This window comes from Bidens hawaiensis, unplaced genomic scaffold (genome assembly GCF_021521415.1).
Source record: "Bidens hawaiensis isolate Kalapana, Puna unplaced genomic scaffold, B.hawaiensis_p1.1 tig00008841_1, whole genome shotgun sequence".
In the NCBI taxonomy this organism is placed as follows: domain Eukaryota; kingdom Viridiplantae; phylum Streptophyta; class Magnoliopsida; order Asterales; family Asteraceae; genus Bidens; species Bidens hawaiensis.
This window is the reverse complement of record NW_027491637.1, coordinates 778,070-797,619: the sequence shown is the minus strand read 5'-3', so window position 1 is coordinate 797,619 and position 19,550 is coordinate 778,070. Positions and strand designations below refer to the sequence as shown.

The window sequence follows — 19,550 nt, the reverse complement described above, 5'->3', positions numbered from 1 at the left end:
TATAAAATATGATATTTATATAGTTGTACAATAAGTAATGAAAAATTAAAATTTTATATCAAATTTAACTTAAATGTTTCCTACCAGAACTTAAACAAGAAAAGCAAAACCGGGTTATTGTTTAATTCAAAACGAGTCATCATCATATATATGTGTAGGTAAAACGCACAATCTCTCAAAAGTTGGTAAATGGACCTGGTTTTTCACTTTTCTCTCTTTTTTCATAAATACAGTATAATACTCGTTACCTTTTTTAACAACATATTATAACTTGAACACAATTATGAAAATACAACACAAAAATACACAAGTGTGATATGAAAAGAAAAAAAAAGTATAATGCAGTCTTTGAATACTATGTTGTTTAGTGTTTACCATGTGATATTTTACCATTATAGTTTACATGTGTACCATTATAACAACACGATTATATGACAAAATAACACATTTACGAATGGTAAACTGTAACGAATACACCATATATTTTGTATGTATTTTGCGTGCATAACTTGACACAAGTACCCGGCCATCACCATAGTCCATAGGCATATCAACGCACACATGACATGTTTTATTAGAAAACAAATATTTTTTTTACTAGAATGTCCCCATATAAAGAGCAATGGTTTGATGCAACAAAATTAAATCTGATACATTTTGTTTTATATATTAATTATAAAGATCTAATAATTAGTTAGCTGGCTTATCACAAGTTAACAAATGGTGTGATTCATCATGAAAAGTGATATGTATACCCCTACATATGTCCCACTTTTCTTCCTCTTCCTTCTAATCATCATTAATTTTCAAAATTCCAAATTATATTAATCCATAACTAAACTTTCAATTTGAACGGCCAAGAAAAAATAAACTCAATCTTACAAATAAACTCTTTCATGATAATATGAAGAAACAAAACCTTTCTCAAAGCTAAAGGTTTCATTTTATAACTATTTTCAACAAATTGTCACACAAGGAGACCATTAGCAATGGCTCTATTGACATCAACACTAGTTGTTTCATACAATGGTAACTCCTCCATACACCGATCCGTCCCAATGCCAAAAGAAACATGGTCCAGTTCAAACAGATCCGAGCTTGCATAGCTCGTATCATCATTATCATTATCATTATCGTCATCATTGCTAGTAACATTATCTTTAATCGAATCAAATACGTATTCAACCTTTCTCTCATAATTCTTCACTATATTCACACGCCTTTTAACCTCCTCGTTGACCAAATTCCTGTCGAGCTTCGCTACAGATGAATCAGATCCGCTAGCCGGATAAAACCTCATCGACCTTTTCACGTCGGTGTTCAACTTTCCCCTAGACGACGACGTAGTTTTGCTTAAACACGTTCGTGAAAACGAAGATGCTGATCTGGATTTCCTACTTGCATGAACTATTGCCTCATCTTGACCTCCACTGCAGGCCGAAGGAATCTTTGATTTCTTCATGCTCCTCGTACTGAAAAGCGAAAATAAAAACGTTGCTAACCGACCTCCTGGGGAAACCGGCTGTCTTCCTTTCTTGAGGTAGCTATAGATCTTCATAGCTATCGATTTCGTCTTAACAAACTTACCTTCACAATGCTGCAGATCTTCAGACTTGGCATACATATTTGTATTCGTCTCGAATGTGTTACATTCATCATCATCATCATGACTAATATTGGTACGAATAGGTCTAGGCGGCCTTGATGGAAATGGAAATCCGTATATTATTTCAGCTTTCAACTACGTTTTCTGATCATCATCTCTTTCGTCAATGGATCGAGAGATGACATCAAGCAAAGTCGATGAGAATGACGGGGTTTCTCGCCTATCCATTATGCAGCAATGAATGGATATCACATTTGCAACAAGATTCAAGTTTGATGTAGAGTAAAATAGAGGTGGTGTAATGGACACAATATGAGTGACAAGACAAGCTTTTTATGAGAAGTGGTGACGTGTTAATTAAAGTGTAGCATAAGGAGGGAACTATAACGTACAATTTGTCTCCCCTTTTATAAAAACATGGTTATTTTAATATACATATTATTTGAGACATGACATAAATTGTTGAACTGAAGGAGTTCAGATATATAAAACATGGTTATTTTAATATACAAATTATTTGAGACATGACATAAGTTGTTAAACTGAAAGAGTTCGATGTGCATTGCATAACAAACTGATTCCTAAGTATCATAACAATAATATTCGCCTTTTTGGTCGTTAGAACTTAGAATGTAAACTGTGAAGTTGTTCTCTTTTTTATAATTATTGTTCACAAAACGTGTTATTGGTAGTATCTCTCAACTACACAAAAATAATATGAAGATACACTAGTTTATTGTACATGATTCAACAACTCTCAATTTCTTACAAGAGTAAACTACGGTTTTCGTCCTTGTGGTTTGTCCAAATATACGGTTTTAGTCCAACAAATTCAAATTTGCGATTTTCGTCCATGTGGTTTCATTTCACTTGCAATTAAACCCAAATTCATTAACCCGGTTAAGTCTGGTCGTTAAATCCATCAGAGTGCCCCTCACATGAGGGGCATTTTTGTCCTTTTTTCCCCCCAAATAAAACTCAGTTGTAATTCTCAAGCCCCTTCACGTGAGGGGCTGGGGTGTGTTTTGAGGGGGAAAAAGACAAAACTACCCCTCACGTTAAGGGTACGCTGATGGGTTTAACGACCAGACTTAACGGGGTTAATGAATTCGGGTTTAATTGGTGAAATGAAACCACAAGTACGAAAATCGCAAATTTGAGACTATTAGACTAAAACCGTAGATTTGGACAAACCACATAGACAAAAAACGCAGTTTACTCTTCTTACAATTTGGCGTCTCAAATTGTTATGTTAATGCTGTTGAAATTGACATAAAACAAGAAATATTATGACCATGATTCATAAATGTAGACCAAACTTTGTGCTTTTGCTTTGAAACTAAATGTAACTACTATAAACCTAAAATAATGGTTGTACATAATAAAGGAATTACAGCCTTTTGAGGATACACAAACCAGACTAGTCAGAGTTGTAATGTTCACTTGTCTCTTTCCGTACACCTCCAAATTGTACTCTTCAAATTTACCAAACTATTATAAAATGGATTCTTTTTGTTTTAAATCTAAAAAAGTTGAAATTAAATTGATTAGATAAAGTATGTAGTAATACACATATATGAGGAACATTATAAGACTTAACTTATTTTTTGTTAATATTATTTTGGGTTAATCAATTTGTTACACTTAAACACTACAAAGACTATAGCTCTTCAGGTTATTATTAATTTGTCTTTGATTTATTGCTTTGAATAAAATGCAACAAAAATGAGCATGAATTTAAACATCTAACTTCATGAACAATAAAAATGCATTGATAGGGGAAACTTGTAAATTCAATATGAATAAAAGAAAACATAAAACTGCTTCTATAACCCCCCACCATACACGAAAACTCATATCAAAAGTTCCCCGACCAACTCATCTGATTCAACTGAGACTGCTGTTGATAGCCACCAACTTGGGCTCCCGTTGCCACTCCAACCCCAACATTCCCGCCTATGGCGGGACCCATATGATGTGCGTTTGCAAGAGCTGCAGGTTGCGGAGGGTGGTGGTACAAACCTGGAAACTGCATATGAGAAGATTGTGCTGCTGCTGCAGCAGCATTGAATGAAGCATGGCCCGCGTGTGAAGGTAGATAGGTGGCGTGAGGTGACTGGCCCGCCATGTTGTAGTATGCCGCTGATTGCATACTAGAGATGTCCCTTGGACTCATCCAATGTTCAGATGTTTCTCCCTGTGCATTGTGTAACGAGTTTATAACAGACTGAAACGGTTTATAAACTCCAAAAAATAAAACGCGTATATTTTAAAATTTACCTGAGGATTTGGAACGTAAACATTCCCATCCTTATACTTAACACGAGAGGAATCTTCTAGCCCTGATCCACTTCCCACAATTCCAGGGGTATTTAATGCATATCCGGTAGGACTTGTAAAGTTACCAAAGCCAGTAGGAGTGCCGGCCTGGACAGACTTATACTGTGGAATCGCGTACTTCAGCCCGTTGGCAGTTACATGTGCTGAGTTGGCACCAGGCATGACCAGGTAGCTACTGCCAGTAGACGGATGTGGGGAATATGTAGGGTTGTTAGAGTACCCCGGCATAACCATCGGTGGAACATACACGGGAGATATAAACTGGCGATACGGCATAAGGTTAGCGTAATGAGGAAGATGAACTTGTGGATACATTTGAGCCACTGAAGCTTGTTGTTGTACCATTGGTATTGTGGTTGCAGGGATACTGCCCGCATGAGCACTGAACCCCTGTAAACAAAACGCACCGTGCATAATATCAGTCATTTGTTTTATGTTTTCCCCTATTTTTTGCTAATAGCATGTGTTAGATTTAACTGATTTAAAAACTTAAATTGGTATATTGAGTATTGACCTCGTGAGGGATTTGTAGCACCGGACTCCTGAGTGATTCATCTGTGGCTGGTCTGAAATATGATATATCATATCCAGCCTGAGGATCATATGCCTGCTATAATATCGGACAAGACAACAAAAATCAGACTGTTTAAACAAAATAACAAATAAAATGAAGCAATAATGATTAATAAACTAACCGAACAACTTGGTACTTCCGAAAGACCTTGTTGCTGACGTGTTTCTGAAGGAGCATAAGAAGAGCTGCTGTGTCGATCCAAACCAATGTTGGTGTAATTGTCCATGTTTTGTGGACTTGAAGACTCGAGTCTATCTGTCGGTTGTGGTTCAGATTCTGTCACTGAATCGGGTGAACCTGAGCCAGAATCATGGACCCGATCATCTACAGACTCAACTTGTTTGCTTCCAGAAGGTTCATCAATAGAAGACTCTGGAGGGCTAACTGATGAACTGTCATGCAACCTTGCCAAGGGTTCAACATGTGATTGTTCAACACGTCTAGCTTCTTCAAATCCAGAACTCTGAGAAGCATCTGACTCAATTCCCAAGCTGCCAAAAGTCAACCGACAACGATCAACCTCAGAGACCCGAATGTGTGCTGCAATTATCACATTTTGATTCTCGTGAGTTTGTACTTTATTTTGCAATTGAGACGCTTCTTTAGCCAAATCCTTTGACTTTTTGGCAGGAGGTGTTGATTTTTTAGGTGTTCCGATAACCCCAACTTCAGTAACACTTGGTTTCTGACTTGACTTCGGTTTCCACTCCTTATTTGCACGAAGAACTACATTTTGAAACTGGTCAGCTCAATGCCACATCACCATAAGATACATGCATTCAGAAATAAAACATATAAACTTAGTATGATTCTGATATCATAACATCATACCTTTTTGACGAGTCACGAGTTGCTGATGCGGCCTGCTATTATGCTGATTATTAAATGACCTCCCAGAAGATACACTAGGGACTGACTCGGCCACATTGGATTGAGAACGTTGATCTTTAGTGTTTGATACAGAAGTGGAGTGTGTGGACGCCAGCTTGGCAGAATTTTCTGACCGGGCATGACGACGAACACCAACGGGCCCAATTTTACGTTTTATGGCTCCAACTTTCGCAGGTGGTCTGGATGCTAGAGATGGTATATGAACCGGGTCAGAAGAAGAAGAATAGACTCCAATTACTGAACTGTTAGGTGATGTAACCGAATCATGTGGTTTTGTTGCCACCTGTACAGGTGGAGCAACATTTGAGACCTGAGTACTCCTGCCACCCAAACTAACATCCTTTACTTGTTGAGATTTTGAACCAACTGATGGATTCACGTGCGATTTTAGTGTTTCGGAAGCCTCAGCAGAACTGTGCATGACCATGTAAATATGATATTATGAACTTTTTAAAAGGATTAAGTTAAATTATCCGAGAAAAGTATATATGATTACCTCTTCTCAGAAGTCGTTGAAGTTAGTGGCTCTTTAGTGATCAAATGTACCGAGCTTTTTGCAGGAGGCTTTATACTCCTGCCACCCAAACTAACATCCTTTACTTGTTGAGATTTTGAACCAACTGATGGATTCACGTGCGATTTTAGTGTTTCGGAAGCCTCAGCAGAACTGTGCATGACCATGTAAATATGATATTATGAACTTTTTAAAAGGATTAAGTTAAATTATCCGAGAAAAGTATATATGATTACCTCTTCTCAGAAGTCGTTGAAGTTAGTGGCTCTTTAGTGATCAAATGTACCGAGCTTTTTGCAGGAGGCTTTACACTTCTGTTGCCATTTTGATTAAACCTGTTGTCTCTCATGGCACGAAACTGTCTACTTCTTACTGCATCTAGTAAAATCCCAACCATAAATACATGAAGCAAGATTTTTTTAACTCGGAAAGTAAAACAAATTCAAAAGGCTGCATTACCAGATACATGATTCCTAACAAATCCTGCCCTTTGAAAAGAGCTACAGTCTGTATGTATGTTAGTCTTCATTCCTTCCCTTTGAAAAGAGCTGCGGTCTGTATGTGTGTTAGTCTTCATTCCTTCCCCATGAAAAGAGCTACGGTCTGTATGCATGTTAGCATTCATTCCTTCCCTTTGAAAAAAGCTACGGTCTGCATTAGTGTCACTCTTCATTCCTTCCCTTTGAATAGAGCCACGGTCTGTATGTGTGTTAGCCTTCAATCCTTGAACTATATGTTCAGTAGGTTTTCTAGGCTTTATAGGTACAGAATCCTTAAATGATGTAACCTGAAATCAGTTATAACAAAATAAAAAACATGCTGCATATATCGGCTTCTCTATCATACAGAAAATAAGCGTGAATATGTAAAGCTATGAAAAAGTTACAAGAACAAACCTCCTTCTTTTTGTCTCTTTTCCTCTTAACTTCATGAAACGGATCTGATAACAACAAACAAATAAACAGAACAATGTATAGGTAGTTGCACAAATCAAGACTCGCCATAGCATAGCTAGATGTTCCTTGGAAACATATTATAGGAGAAAAATGAGAAATATACAAGTCATAAAACTATTAACAACAAATACTTAATTTCCAAAATGCATAATAAACTCTATAAGGCTAAGATATTCACTAATTTATGGCTCAACCTAAACTAGAGTTTACTAGGTGCCACATTTGCATTATCTAAAAGAAAAAACAAATTATAAAAAAAAAAAAAAGAATAGTAACAGAAACAAATGGCATTCATTTCCCCCTAAAAATTCAAGATTTGAAATCAAACAAAAAACCCTAAAGATAAAAGACCTAAAGTAAAGTAATTTTGTTGAAATGAAAACCTTGAAACAACAATTTCTGAGCAGTCTCATTAGGATCCATGTTGGTCTCTTTAAGGGTTGTGTATATATCAGCATCGGAATGATTACCCACGATTTCTTTGATCGATTGAATCGTTTTGCGAACACCCGCTGACAAATTATGCGTCCCTTCGATTCGCGAAGAAGCAGACACCATTTTCAATCAAATTGAAATTGAAATTGAAATTGAAAGAAGGAAATGTAGTCTTGATTGATTATCTAAAGAGGGTTGAAAGAAAGTATTAAAATTTGTTTATTATACGAAAAGAAAATAACAGAGAGAACGGCAGAGGTTAGAGTTTGACGAACGAACGAATGAATATGAATATGAATATGAATATGAATATGAACAAACAAGGGTTTTGGTTATTTTAATTTTTTTCTAATTAGGGGTTTTGGGATTGAGATGAAATTCTCCCCCCAAATTAGCGCCCACTTCTTCAATTTCAATATTTTATTTTTATTCTTGTTTATGTTTTTTTTAACACAATGTATATTGTGTTTTTTTAACACAATATGAATATGAAGAGGTAGGTCCCAGCAGAGCCCAGTTAGACCCGCAAGACTCACCTTAAACAGGGACGTCTGCGCAGAGACCAACTGGATCCGCAGGACCAACCATGCTCAGAGACGTGACGTCCTTACGCGCAGTACGCAAGCTGGTCCCGCAGGAAATGCCTCCCAATGGTGAAGGACTCCGCCTGTCCCCGCAGCCTCGGATACCAGCCATTAGGGAAGGCCACCCGCGCAGCATGGCTACACGCACAAGGCACTTAGCTCTCAATCGTTCAGTGTCACCTGAAGGAATGAGCCAAGCCGGGAGCAATCCCGCACAAAGGCGGGAGGGGGAAAACTCCCGCCTAAATGAGCCAGTCCGTATGGAGGATCTTTTGTGTGATACCTGACGAGGTACAGACAAAAGATCTGACCAAGAATGCGACAGCTCACTGACAGCAGCATGGCAGACAGCACGCCACAGCACTGTGACCAATAGCCGCCGCCTACCCACCAACTCCTGCCATACCACGTGCCTAGCCTGTAGTTGGCAGAAGAGGAAGAGTGCACGACACGCCTGCTCTGTGTCAGCCGCTACCTATCCACCACTCACAGGCAGGGCACGTGCATAGGTTACAGTTGGTAGCGTGTTGGGCCGGCTAAACCCCTTGGAAACCTACCTTCGGCTATAAATACCCCAAATGGTATGACCATCTCATCTTATCATATCTTACTACATTATCATATTATACCTGATATCTGCTCTAGCAATCTCTTAATATACTTTTATATTTAAAGAGCAATCTAGTCTGATTCTCACGCCGGAGGGTGGTCACAAGGAGGAACCCCCCCCTTCTCAGTGACGAGCTCACGGTGTCTGTTTTGCAGGTTATCAGAAGAACCATCTTCCAAGGGTCTAACCCCTCGTGGGAAACATCTCTCCAACCCCCAGGTTGCCAGTAACCTGCTCGGGGTTCGGTTAGTGTTTCTTCATTGGCGCCATCCGTGCATAAAGCTAGAACTACAATTTTCTCCAGTTTTTCCAAAACTTTATACAAAAGATGGTTAGAGAAATTCCGGTAACCACAACCCCAGCTATTGGGGGGAATACCGGCAACACAGTTTTTACAAACACTACTCCGGCTACCGAAGCCGGAGCAAGTGAAGTAAATTTTACGAACACTACCCCACTTACTAAAGCAGGGGCAAGTGCAGTAAATGACCGCCTACTGGGATCCACCGATACCCAGTTTGAAAAACGAAGACTCCCCCGCCAGACTCTCGACGAAGTCAAGGCATGGGCGGAGGCACGACAAAAGGAATTCCAGGCTGAGTTGAACGAACGCTTGCGTTCCGTGCAACAGGTCGACGAATTCGAATACTGGGAGGATGACTCGGAGGAATCCGACTCCGACGCGAACCCTCGTCATAAGGCAAAAGGGAAGCGTAAAGAAACGGAAACCCAACCGAAAAGGCATTTTGGACAAGCCTTCAAACCAAAAAGCATAGATGGAAGTCCACGAGACTTCTCTAAAACGTTCAGACCAAACGTTACAAATGCAGGAACGTCCAAATTTGCAAAGGACATTGCTGAAGCAATTGCCCCGAAAAGTGCTAAACAGATGCCTAACATAGGCACATATGACGGCCTATCTGATCCAGACGACCATTTGAACAGGTTCATAGCGGGGGCAACCGTTAGCAATTGGACGGAACCCACGTGGTGTTACATGTTCCAAATGACGCTGGTGGGGGCTGCTAGGGCTTGGTTTGATCGTTTACCGGTTAACCACATTTACGACTGGGCAGACTTCCAGCAGAAGTTTAGCCAACACTTCAGCCAGCAGCGAAAGTATACCGAGGAGCAATGGACAATCCTCAAATGCACACGGGAAGAAGATGAATCTCTGCCAAACTTCATCACTCGCTTCAACTCAAAGAAGTTAAGTTTGGGCAATATCAGCGAGGATCTTGTTCGCGCAGCCTTCATCCAGGGCGCGCAAGACCCAGAGCTTATCCGCACCCTAACGGGTAAAGATGGAATGCCATCCACATGGGATGGCATCATGACAGCAGCCAAACGCTATGCGGAAACGGAGAAGCAACTGGGTAGAGACCTTCCGCAGAACACAAACCTTTACACCCAGAGGACGAGAGAGGACAACGTCCTCACCGCCCGATTGAACAAAAAACGGAAGCAAGGCATTTGGCAGTCAAGGGTAAACTTTGACACCTCATCCGGCTTACAGCACCGATTGGGTGAAAGGGATAATGTAAAGCCGCACCGGAACTCCAGGTGGACGCCACTTACCAAAAGCGTCACTGACATATTTGCTACTGAGGAGCTCCCATGGCCAAAGCCTCCAGTAATCCGGCATCGTCACGATGCTGATCGGAGCAAGTACTGTGACTATCACAGAACAAAAGGCCACAACACCGAAGAATGCATAGACGTAAAAGACATGGTCGAAACATTCGTCAGAGATGGGACGCTCGCGCACCTCGTGGCGAAATAAAAGCTAGGCAGGCGAGTGCGTATAGAACCCCAGCTGGGGAAAACACGAACCAATTTCAGCTTCAAAATCGAGACTACATGCTGCGTAAAGAACGAGATCCCGAACCAGGTGCGTATCGGCTCGATGGCACTCCCATCCCAACATGGAAGGGAGTTCAATTACACAGTTTGCATGTAATCAATTCCAATTTGTAAAGAGAAGGCCAAGAGCCACTTCTAATGGAAATGATTCTCTTTAAGAATATCGAAGCTGATGATTTTACATTTATACTTTTCTGAACACTAATATGCCGGTTTTCACCGCATAATTACGTGAAGTCATTGCATGGGAAGGCGGTCCTACCCGCACGAACCCAATAACGTGACAAACCTTCACGCAGGTTAGTTGAAGGGGAAAAAGTTCAGCACCCAAAAATGAAAGTGCCGGTCTATCCGCATGAATCATTAAGGAAACTGAATAATAACCTGTCAACAACCGCGCGTCGAACGGTTAAAACTATCCAACACTGGTGACGACATTCACATTACGTGAAGTCGTTGCGTGGGAAGGCGGTCTTACCCGCACGAACCCAATAACGTGGCAAACCTTCACGCAGGTCAGTTGAAAGAGTTCATCCCATTAAATGAAAGTGCCGGTCTATCCGCATGAATCATGAAAGGAAAATGAACACTAACCTATCGACAACCGCGCGTCGAACGGTTCAAAACAAAATTCTTAAAAAGATGAGAAAAACCTACACGCAGGTCAGATAAGGGTAAAGTTCTGCCATCCCACTAAGTGCAAGTGACGGTTCTACCCGCACAATCACGAAAGAGGAAGCAAAACTTCACACCTATTATCAACCACGTTCAAAGGTTAACTTATCCTCAAAAGATGAGAAACCTACACGCAGGTCAGATAAGGGTAAAGTTCTGCCATCCTACTAAGTGCAAGTGACGGTTCTACCCGCATAATCACGAAAGAGGAAGCAAAACTTCACACCTATTATCAACCACGTTCAAAGGTTAACTTATCCTCAAAAGATGAGAAACCTACACGCAGGTCAGATAAGGGTAAAGTTCTGCCATCCTACTAAGTGCAAGTGACGGTTCTACCCGCATAATCACGAAAGAGGAAGCAAAACTTCACACACCTATTATCAACCACGTTCAAAGGTTAACTTATCCTAAAAAAGTAAGAAAAACCAGCACGCAGGTTAGATAAAAGTTAAAGTTTAGCCAGCCTACCAAGTGCAAGTGACGGTTCTACCCGCACAATCACGAAGGAGGAAGCGAAACTTTAACCCACTATCAACCACGTTCAAAGGTTCTTATTCTGAACACTTTGGAAAATTGCTAATTTAAACATGCAAGTCATAAGTTTATAAAGCAAGGAACCCAAAGAAGGAAATAACAGTCTTATACGCAAAAAGATTAATATTTCAATGATGTATTACAACAGTGGCCGGGTAACTACCCGCCTAAAAGAAATCTATACAAAGCAAAGTCTATCCTAGCGGTGGGAAGAGATCTTCAGGATCAGGCTTCAGGGCCACCTCCGCTTGGACCAGCACCGTCTGAGCGTGGCTGCCCAAGGAAAGCCTTAAGGATGTTTAGCCCATCATCAGCAGCAGCAGCCTCATTCACCTTCTCCACCACTGGATGCGGGAAGGCAGCGTACTGGTTCACAGCTTGGTCATAAGCAGCTTCAGTATTAACATTGAATAAAGGGAAGTTGGAGGGCGGAAAGCCTCTCTCAGCAAACCCTAGACCAAGCAGGAAGCCAGTCTTCTCCCCATCCTCATGAGAAGCGTTGAGGGCTGCGCTCATCGCATCGTCATAAGAGGTCTCTGAAAGGACCCGACGCGCAACCTACAAAAGAATACAAGTTAGAACATTTTCTAATTACGCGCGGAAAGCGTAAAGAAAAAGATAAAGATACCTGAGGCAACGCTTCTCGAAGCAGCCATTGGAGGGTAGCTTGACTTTCTTTGTAAGCACGTTCGGCTCCGTTTTTATCAAGGTTGGCAAGTTGAACTTCCTTGGCGGCAGCCTCTTCGACGCTTTTGAGTTTCCTTTCAGTGCGGTCAAGCACCCCCCTCTGGTCAAGGATCTCCTGCAGCTTCTTGGCATCTTCCATTGCCAAGGCGTCATGAGCATGCTGAAGAGCCTTTAATTTGCATTTAAGCTGCTCATTCTCTTCGCGAAGCGGCTCAGCAACAGCTTCAGCCTTGGCAGCCCTCTCAGTTGAGTTTCGCGCAGCCTCCTTAGCCAGCCGAAGCTGTTCATTCACAGCTTGGGCAGCCTTGGAGCGGGCCTCGAGTCGCGCCTGGACTTCAACCTCGAGGGCCTTGAATGCCTTCTCCTTCTCGGCTGCGGCAGCGGCCAACTGCCGGTTCTCCTCCCGAAGAGCCCGCGCTTCAGATATATCTTTGGCGCGAGCTGCTTTTAACTTGTCGTTTTCACGACAAAGCAGCTCGACGCGGGGCTGCGTTCGGGCCTGGAGAACCCGAAGCTCATTGGTTAGCCTACCCTCTTGGTAGCTAGCCATGGCTTCCCCCAACGCACCATGAGGAGCAGCGTGGCGAGCCCAGTCCACGCACTCCACAGGGGTGCGAAGGGTTGTTCCTCGGCGTATGTTCCATCTTGGAACATACACTTCATTGGAATCCGACACTGCAAAAGAAACAAAGGCAGTTAGGAAAAGATGATAAAAATATATAAGGGAAAAAGAACCCTACGTACCTGTAGGGTCAATAACAGGCCGATAGCCGCCAAACCCATCACCTGAACCTAAAGGAAATCCATCCAACAGGTCAGGCAGACGGGAAGGTGGCATAGATCGGCGGGAAGCCTGGCGCATACCTGATGGTGCGGCCGTCGGTGGCGGTGGCGCAGGTATAGTGGCAGCCGCTGTGGTAGCCATGTTTGGCGCCACCTTCTCAGCAACAGTAACCGCCGGCTCCGTGAAAGATGCTGTAAAAATTGCACTCACGGCCGGCGGAGACACCTTCTCAGCGGGAACAGCCTCAGGAAGACTGGAACCAGCGGAAGCAGGCGTAGACGCCTGGGTCGACGCCTCGGGAAGGCTGACCGAGCCTACCGTCATTGGCGGGGGAATACTTGCTCCAACTCCACCCTGGAATGCGTCAACATCCACACCTGCACAAGCAAAAGTGTTAGAAAAATTTATTTGAAACAACAAATCTAGACAAGAATTATGGGGGTACTCACGGGGTTTCTTGAGCTTGAACGCACGGACGAGCGGGGGCGAACCCGATGGAGTCGGCCTCTTGACACCGGTAACCGTCGTCGTCGCTGCCTCCCCGGAGGTAACACCTGCAGCCTCCGGAGCGGTGGTCTCCTCACCACCGGGCTTCCCCGCCACCTCTGCATTATCTGACTCCGAGTCAGATAGGATTACCGGGTCGGCCGTAGAGGCCACCTTCTCCTTGCCCTTCCCGACGGCAGCCTTTTTCTTCCGCACCAGTAGAGGACCTTCTGCGGATTCCTCAGAAGAAGAAATGTCATGAACTCCAGCAGCAGGCACAGCATTGAGAGGTTCAGGGTAGAAGATAGGCTTACCTGGCCGTCGGTGGCTCAGGATCTCTTGGCCTGGCGGGTAAACCTCCACGAACCGACCCGCGGTCTGCTCTAAGATGGGCAACTCGTTCTCGTCCAGAGCACGAGTACCCATCCGCGCGGGACCATCTTCCTCCCGCGGGTTCAGGAGCGACTGAAGATCGTTCCCCTCTGAAATCAACAAGAAAGTTAGTAAAAATCGAAGTCAGCAAAATGAAACAAGACGTACCATAAGGGACAGAGTTCGAACCATATTCAAGGACGATCGGAACCTTATCCGCATTCGCCGCCTTCCACACCCGGCTCATCCCCAACATCACCATCGCCGACTCCGGAAAACGGAAAACCGGGGACTGGACCCGGGAAATCTTCGAGAACCATTCCGCCTCCTCGTAGTTGAGGGCGGGAAGGTTCGGAAGCGCCTGGCCATTCTTGAACTTCATGGCGATGGGGATGGCGCGAGCGGATATGAAGAAGAACTCTCTTCTCCATGAGCGAAGACTCCGCTCGGTGGTACAGATCTTTAAACCCTTGATACGGGTTGTAAGAGTGTACCACCCTTGGATGCACCTCCATGTATAGAAGGTCATCAGGCGATCAACGAGGGGCTCAAGGCCCAGTATCCGGCACACCCACTCAAAGTGCCGGACCTTGGCAATGGCCATAGGGTGCACCTCTGTCAGGTGCACACCGTGCCTCTCTAGGACACGGTACACAAACTTTGTCAACGGAAACCTAAGGTTCCCGTAGACAAAGAATGCAGCATAAACCCCGATCTTGCCACTAGGGGCATCGTACACAGTATGGTGGGGTTCAGGAAACTCAGGCTCGAGAGACTCGAGCATGAACTTCCTGATGATATACTGGTACAGATCGACGGGAAGAGAGCACTGGCATTCGCCAGCAGTCTTCTGGTCATCAGCATCATGAGAAGACATGGTGGAAGAAAGACGAAAAGAGATTTCAGGGTAAAGCTTTACTGAACAGAAAAATTCGCCGGAAATTACTTGAAAAGAAGAGATGAAAGTGGAAAGTGTGAATTGCAAATAACCCTCTCCCCCTTTATATAGTAATCGCAATTAATGCGGTGAATTTAATGCGGAGGAGAGAGAAATCAAATGTGCAATGAAACTATGACACGTGGCAAAAAGCAAGCTGGCAACAGCTGTTGAAAGGACGTGTGCCAGTAAATTCGCGGCCACGCGCCCGAAAAATCGCTCCCACGCGCCTGAAAAAGCGACTGGAATGACCATGTTCTGTCACGTCACCATAACTTCCTGCACGTCCTGACACAGTCAGAAGAAACCGTCGCACGACGTTTCAAAGGTTTGGACTTATCTTTTCACCAACCTTTCGAATTTCAAAATTCAAAATTTAAAAAGAAGCGGGAAAATACCCCCTTACCTTGGCGAACAAGTAACCATAAGACGGATGCGGGTACAGTGTTAAGGCAAAACCCTTCACATACCTAGCACCCGCAGGGAATTGAAGCCAAGAAAACCTTGGCAAACAAGTAACCATAAGACGGATGCGGGTACAGTGTAAAGGCAAAACCCTTCACATACCTAGCACCCGCAGGGAATTGAAGCCAAGAAAACCTTGGCGAACAAGTAACCATAAGACGGATACGGGTACAGTGTTAAGGCAAAACCCTTCACATACCTAGCACCCGCAGGGAATTGAAGCCAAGTACCTCGGCAACCAAGTAACTATAAGACAGGTGCGGGTACAGTGTAAAGGCAAAACCCTTCACATACCTAGCACCCGCAGGGAATTGACGCCAGGAATACCTTGAGAGTAAAGTAACCGTAAGACGAGCGCAGGTACAGTGTTAAGGCAAAACCCTTCACATACCTAGCGCTCCGCTGGGAATTGAAACCAAGAAGGATCTTCTGGGCAATGCTTGCGGAAACGGAAATAGCATCCCCGCATAGCGGGAACATCGAGAACTACGTTGTTTGAAGCTCCAGGATGGAATTGGTGGTCTTAACATAATTGATCACTATGTTCAAAACTACCAAAACCTCATGGAAAATACATACAACTGGGACTCAATGCTCCTGACTTGCGAGGAGGTTACAGACCTACCCGCATCATACCCAAAGACCAAGCAGGAAACTCGGGCATTTCTGCAAGTGACAAGGACTTCCGCGGAAAGAATCCCCATGGAAAACCTTACAAAACCCTTTTCAAAACCCTTTGCTCAAGTCCAAAAGTTCACCTCACTTCATTAAACACTCATGAGAAGAACATTGGACTGGGGGGACTTGAAGAGGTAGGTCCCAGCAGAGCCCAGTTAGACCCGCAAGACTCACCTTAAACAGGGACGTCTGCGCAGAGACCAACTGGATCCGCAGGACCAACCATGCTCAGAGACGTGACGTCCTTACGCGCAGTACGCAAGCTGGTCCCGCAGGAAATGCCTCCCAATGGTGAAGGACTCCGCCTGTCCCCGCAGCCTCGGATACAAGCCATTAGGGAAGGCCACCCGCGCAGCATGGCTACACGCACAAGGCACTTAGCTCTCAATCGTTCAGTGTCACCTGAAGGAATGAGCCAAGCCGGGAGCAATCCCGCACAAAGGCGGGAGGGGGAAAACTCCCGCCTAAATGAGCCAGTCCGTATGGAGGATCTTTTGTGTGATACCTGACGAGGTACAGACAAAAGATCTGACCAAGAATGCGACAGCTCACTGACAGCAGCATGGCAGACAGCACGCCACAGCACTGTGACCAATAGCCGCCGCCTACCCACCAACTCCTGCCATACCACGTGCCTAGCCTGTAGTTGGCAGAAGAGGAAGAGTGCACGACACGCCTGCTCTGTGTCAGCCGCTACCTATCCACCACTCACAGGCAGGGCACGTGCATAGGTTACAGTTGGTAGCGTGTTGGGCCGGCTAAACCCCTTGGAAACCTACCTTCGGCTATAAATACCCCAAATGGTATGACCATCTCATCTTATCATATCTTACTACATTATCATATTATACCTGATATCTGCTCTAGCAATCTCTTAATATACTTTTATATTTAAAGAGCAATCTAGTCTGATTCTCACGCCGGAGGGTGGTCACAAGGAGGAACCCCCCCCTTCTCAGTGACGAGCTCACGGTGTCTGTTTTGCAGGTTATCAGAAGAACCATCTTCCAAGGGTCTAACCCCTCGTGGGAAACATCTCTCCAACCCCCAGGTTGCCAGTAACCTGCTCGGGGTTCGGTTAGTGTTTCTTCAATAAGATTAATACCGCAGAAACCCCAATGTCTTGATTTCCTCTACCGGCGAAGCGAGCATCATCTTTTTTTGGAAAAGATTAAGTCGTTCCTAGTTTTATTAAATTGCATAACATGTGATTGGAAATTAGAATAATCGATTGTGTCATTATTCTTCTCAGTTTCTCTTGGAGCTTCGACATTGATATATGCTTGAAAGCATAATAGGCCGAATGACACTCCAAACACATGTGTGTTGCCATATTACAAACTGTATGTAGCAAACAATAAAAATGTGATATGCGGTTTCTTTTATACATATTTAGAAAGTTGATGATCAATTGATAACATTTTTATATATGAAGAACTGTTTGAGTTGTTTAATTTTTAGTGAAAAATAATTATTGAAATTAAATAAAAGATGTTAGGGTATAACGAGAACTATACAATATTGTTTTCATAAATCAACGATGTATTATGTGTTTTCATAAATCAACAATATATTATGTGTCGACACACTCCCATACTTCCAACACATATATCGTGACACAAGGTTTTTTTTTTTTATCTAAAATTACTGTATTTTAAATTAATAACTATCTCATACAACCATAAATATGTAGTCGTAAAATAATTTTAAAAATCACCAAAGCTAGTATAGAAAATAGAAACAAAAATATGTTTAGAAAATTAAAAAAAAACCACATATGTAAAATAATCCACACTTGTTTCCATATTCTTTTTGACTTTCTTTCTTTATTTATTTAACTTATAATTATATTAATTAATATGAAAACATTATACAAATAAATGAGAAAAAAAACTCATTAAGTATGAGACAATAACGTGACACATAAAAAGAGGATTCTTAAGCCCACCACCAAGAGAAAATGTAATGGTAAACGTCGTGAGGCGTTGGAGAGGCTCCACATCGAAGAAAAACAAACCACGTATGCAGCGAAGGCATCGTTCGCTCCAAACAACGTCATCATAATGACGTCGCCACCCCAAACTCCCCTCCCAACATGGTGTTGCTTCTAAAAAACTCCTAAAAGGCTACCACGTAGCCTGTCCTTGACGCCCCTTTTTTCCAACCATTTCGGTCAGCATTGGTCTATATGGTTTTCAGTGCGTTTGCGCTATATTTAGCCTTTATAACTACAAGATCTAACGAATTTTGATTTGCAAAATCCATTATGTAGTATCATATTTTCATAGATATACGCTGCCATTTATTCTCTTACTCTACTGCTAAACATGGAAGAAATGAGTTTTCATGTCTAGAAAGTGATTGCCATTGTTATCTCAGTCAAATGCATCTTACACTATTCTTTTTGTTACTGTTGTGTATTTTTCATGTTAAATATTTGCAATTTTTCCGTTCAGAAAAGGAGAATTTGTGTTTGTATGGCTTTCCAAGTGAGCAATGGGAGGTGAATTTGCCTGCTGAAGAGGTCCCACCCGAACTCCCGGAACCAGCATTGGGTATCAACTTTGCTCGAGACGGAATGCAAGAAAAAGATTGGTTATCTTTAGTTGCTGTTCATAGTGATGCTTGGTTGCTCTCTGTTGCATTCTATTTTGGTGCTAGATTTGGATTTGATAAAGCTGACAGGTAAATCTTTCTAATCATTCATTATATTCCAATACAAAATTAGACTTTCTTTTTTTTTTCGTTTACTCATTTTGTTTTCTTCATTGTTGCAGGAAGCGGCTGTTTAACATGATACAAGATCTCCCGACAATATTTGAGTTTATTAGTGGTACTGCAAAGAAAAACCAGAAGGAGAAAATTGCTGTATCTAATAATCACAGTAGCACCAAATCCAAGTCAAACTCCAAACTGGTAAAAATAAATCTTTTTAATACTTTCCTTTGTTAGTTTGAACTTTGATTGATTTTCTTTTCTGGTGATTGAGCAGCGGGACTCAGAATCTCGGCGAAAGTACCCAAAGCAGCAGCCGACGCCACCGGCGCCAAGAATGAATGCTGCTGACGATGAGGATGACGGCGAGGATGAGCATGGAGACACCTTATGTGGGGCGTGTGGTGAGAATTATGCATCGGATGAGTTCTGGATTTGTTGTGACATGTGTGAAAAATGGTTTCATGGAAAGTGTGTGAAAATCACTCCGACTAGAGCGGAGCACATTAAGCAGTACAAGTGTCCAACATGCAGCAACAAAAGAGCTCGGCCGTAGTTGTTGGATTATGGAGGATGTGTTTTAACTGTGTACGATGTTTTCTAACTTATGTGGTCGAAAGTGGTGGTTACTGATGTTTTTTAGATCTTTTGTTGCATGTGTATTTTGGTTGCTGGACCTCAGTTGCTGTATAATTAGATCAGTAATGTGATTGAAGTTTGAAACTGAACTTTGCATCATCTTGTTAATCCAAGAATCTTAATAATGTTTTTCTTTTTTTTTTTTTAACAAAAGAAGCATGCTCTGTATACCAAGGTCATATCTTGAGCTAAAATTCATTTG

The 19,550-nt window shown here is 42.8% G+C and overlaps 3 protein-coding genes across 3 annotated transcripts; 1 reads left to right on the top strand and 2 right to left on the bottom strand.

The window, feature by feature from the left end:
* Positions 1–909: 909 nt before the first annotated feature.
* Positions 910–1,834, bottom strand: LOC143530110 (protein BIG GRAIN 1-like A). Its single transcript, XM_077025740.1, has 2 exons — positions 1,746–1,834; positions 910–1,700 (listed from the first exon to the last, which is right to left on the bottom strand). The coding sequence occupies exons 1-2, from the start codon at positions 1,832–1,834 to the stop codon at positions 968–970; spliced, it is 822 nt and encodes a 273-aa protein (XP_076881855.1). The 3' UTR covers positions 910–967.
* A 1,519-nt stretch (positions 1,835–3,353) lies between these two features.
* LOC143530089 (uncharacterized) lies at positions 3,354–7,489 on the bottom strand. The gene is made up of 10 exons (XM_077025712.1): positions 7,265–7,489; positions 6,822–6,865; positions 6,385–6,712; positions 6,162–6,303; positions 5,908–6,078; positions 5,352–5,824; positions 4,642–5,246; positions 4,461–4,553; positions 3,887–4,336; positions 3,354–3,803 (listed from the first exon to the last, which is right to left on the bottom strand). Exons 1-10 carry the CDS (start codon positions 7,437–7,439, stop codon positions 3,465–3,467), a joined length of 2,820 nt encoding a protein of 939 aa, XP_076881827.1. The 5' UTR covers positions 7,440–7,489; the 3' UTR covers positions 3,354–3,464.
* Positions 7,490–18,244: 10,755 nt separating this feature from the next.
* On the top strand, positions 18,245–19,437 carry LOC143530072 (PHD finger protein ALFIN-LIKE 4-like). The gene is made up of 3 exons (XM_077025697.1): positions 18,245–18,679; positions 18,772–18,910; positions 18,987–19,437. The coding sequence occupies exons 1-3, from the start codon at positions 18,378–18,380 to the stop codon at positions 19,263–19,265; spliced, it is 720 nt and encodes a 239-aa protein (XP_076881812.1). The 5' UTR covers positions 18,245–18,377; the 3' UTR covers positions 19,266–19,437.
* The last annotated feature ends 113 nt before the right edge of the window (positions 19,438–19,550 follow it).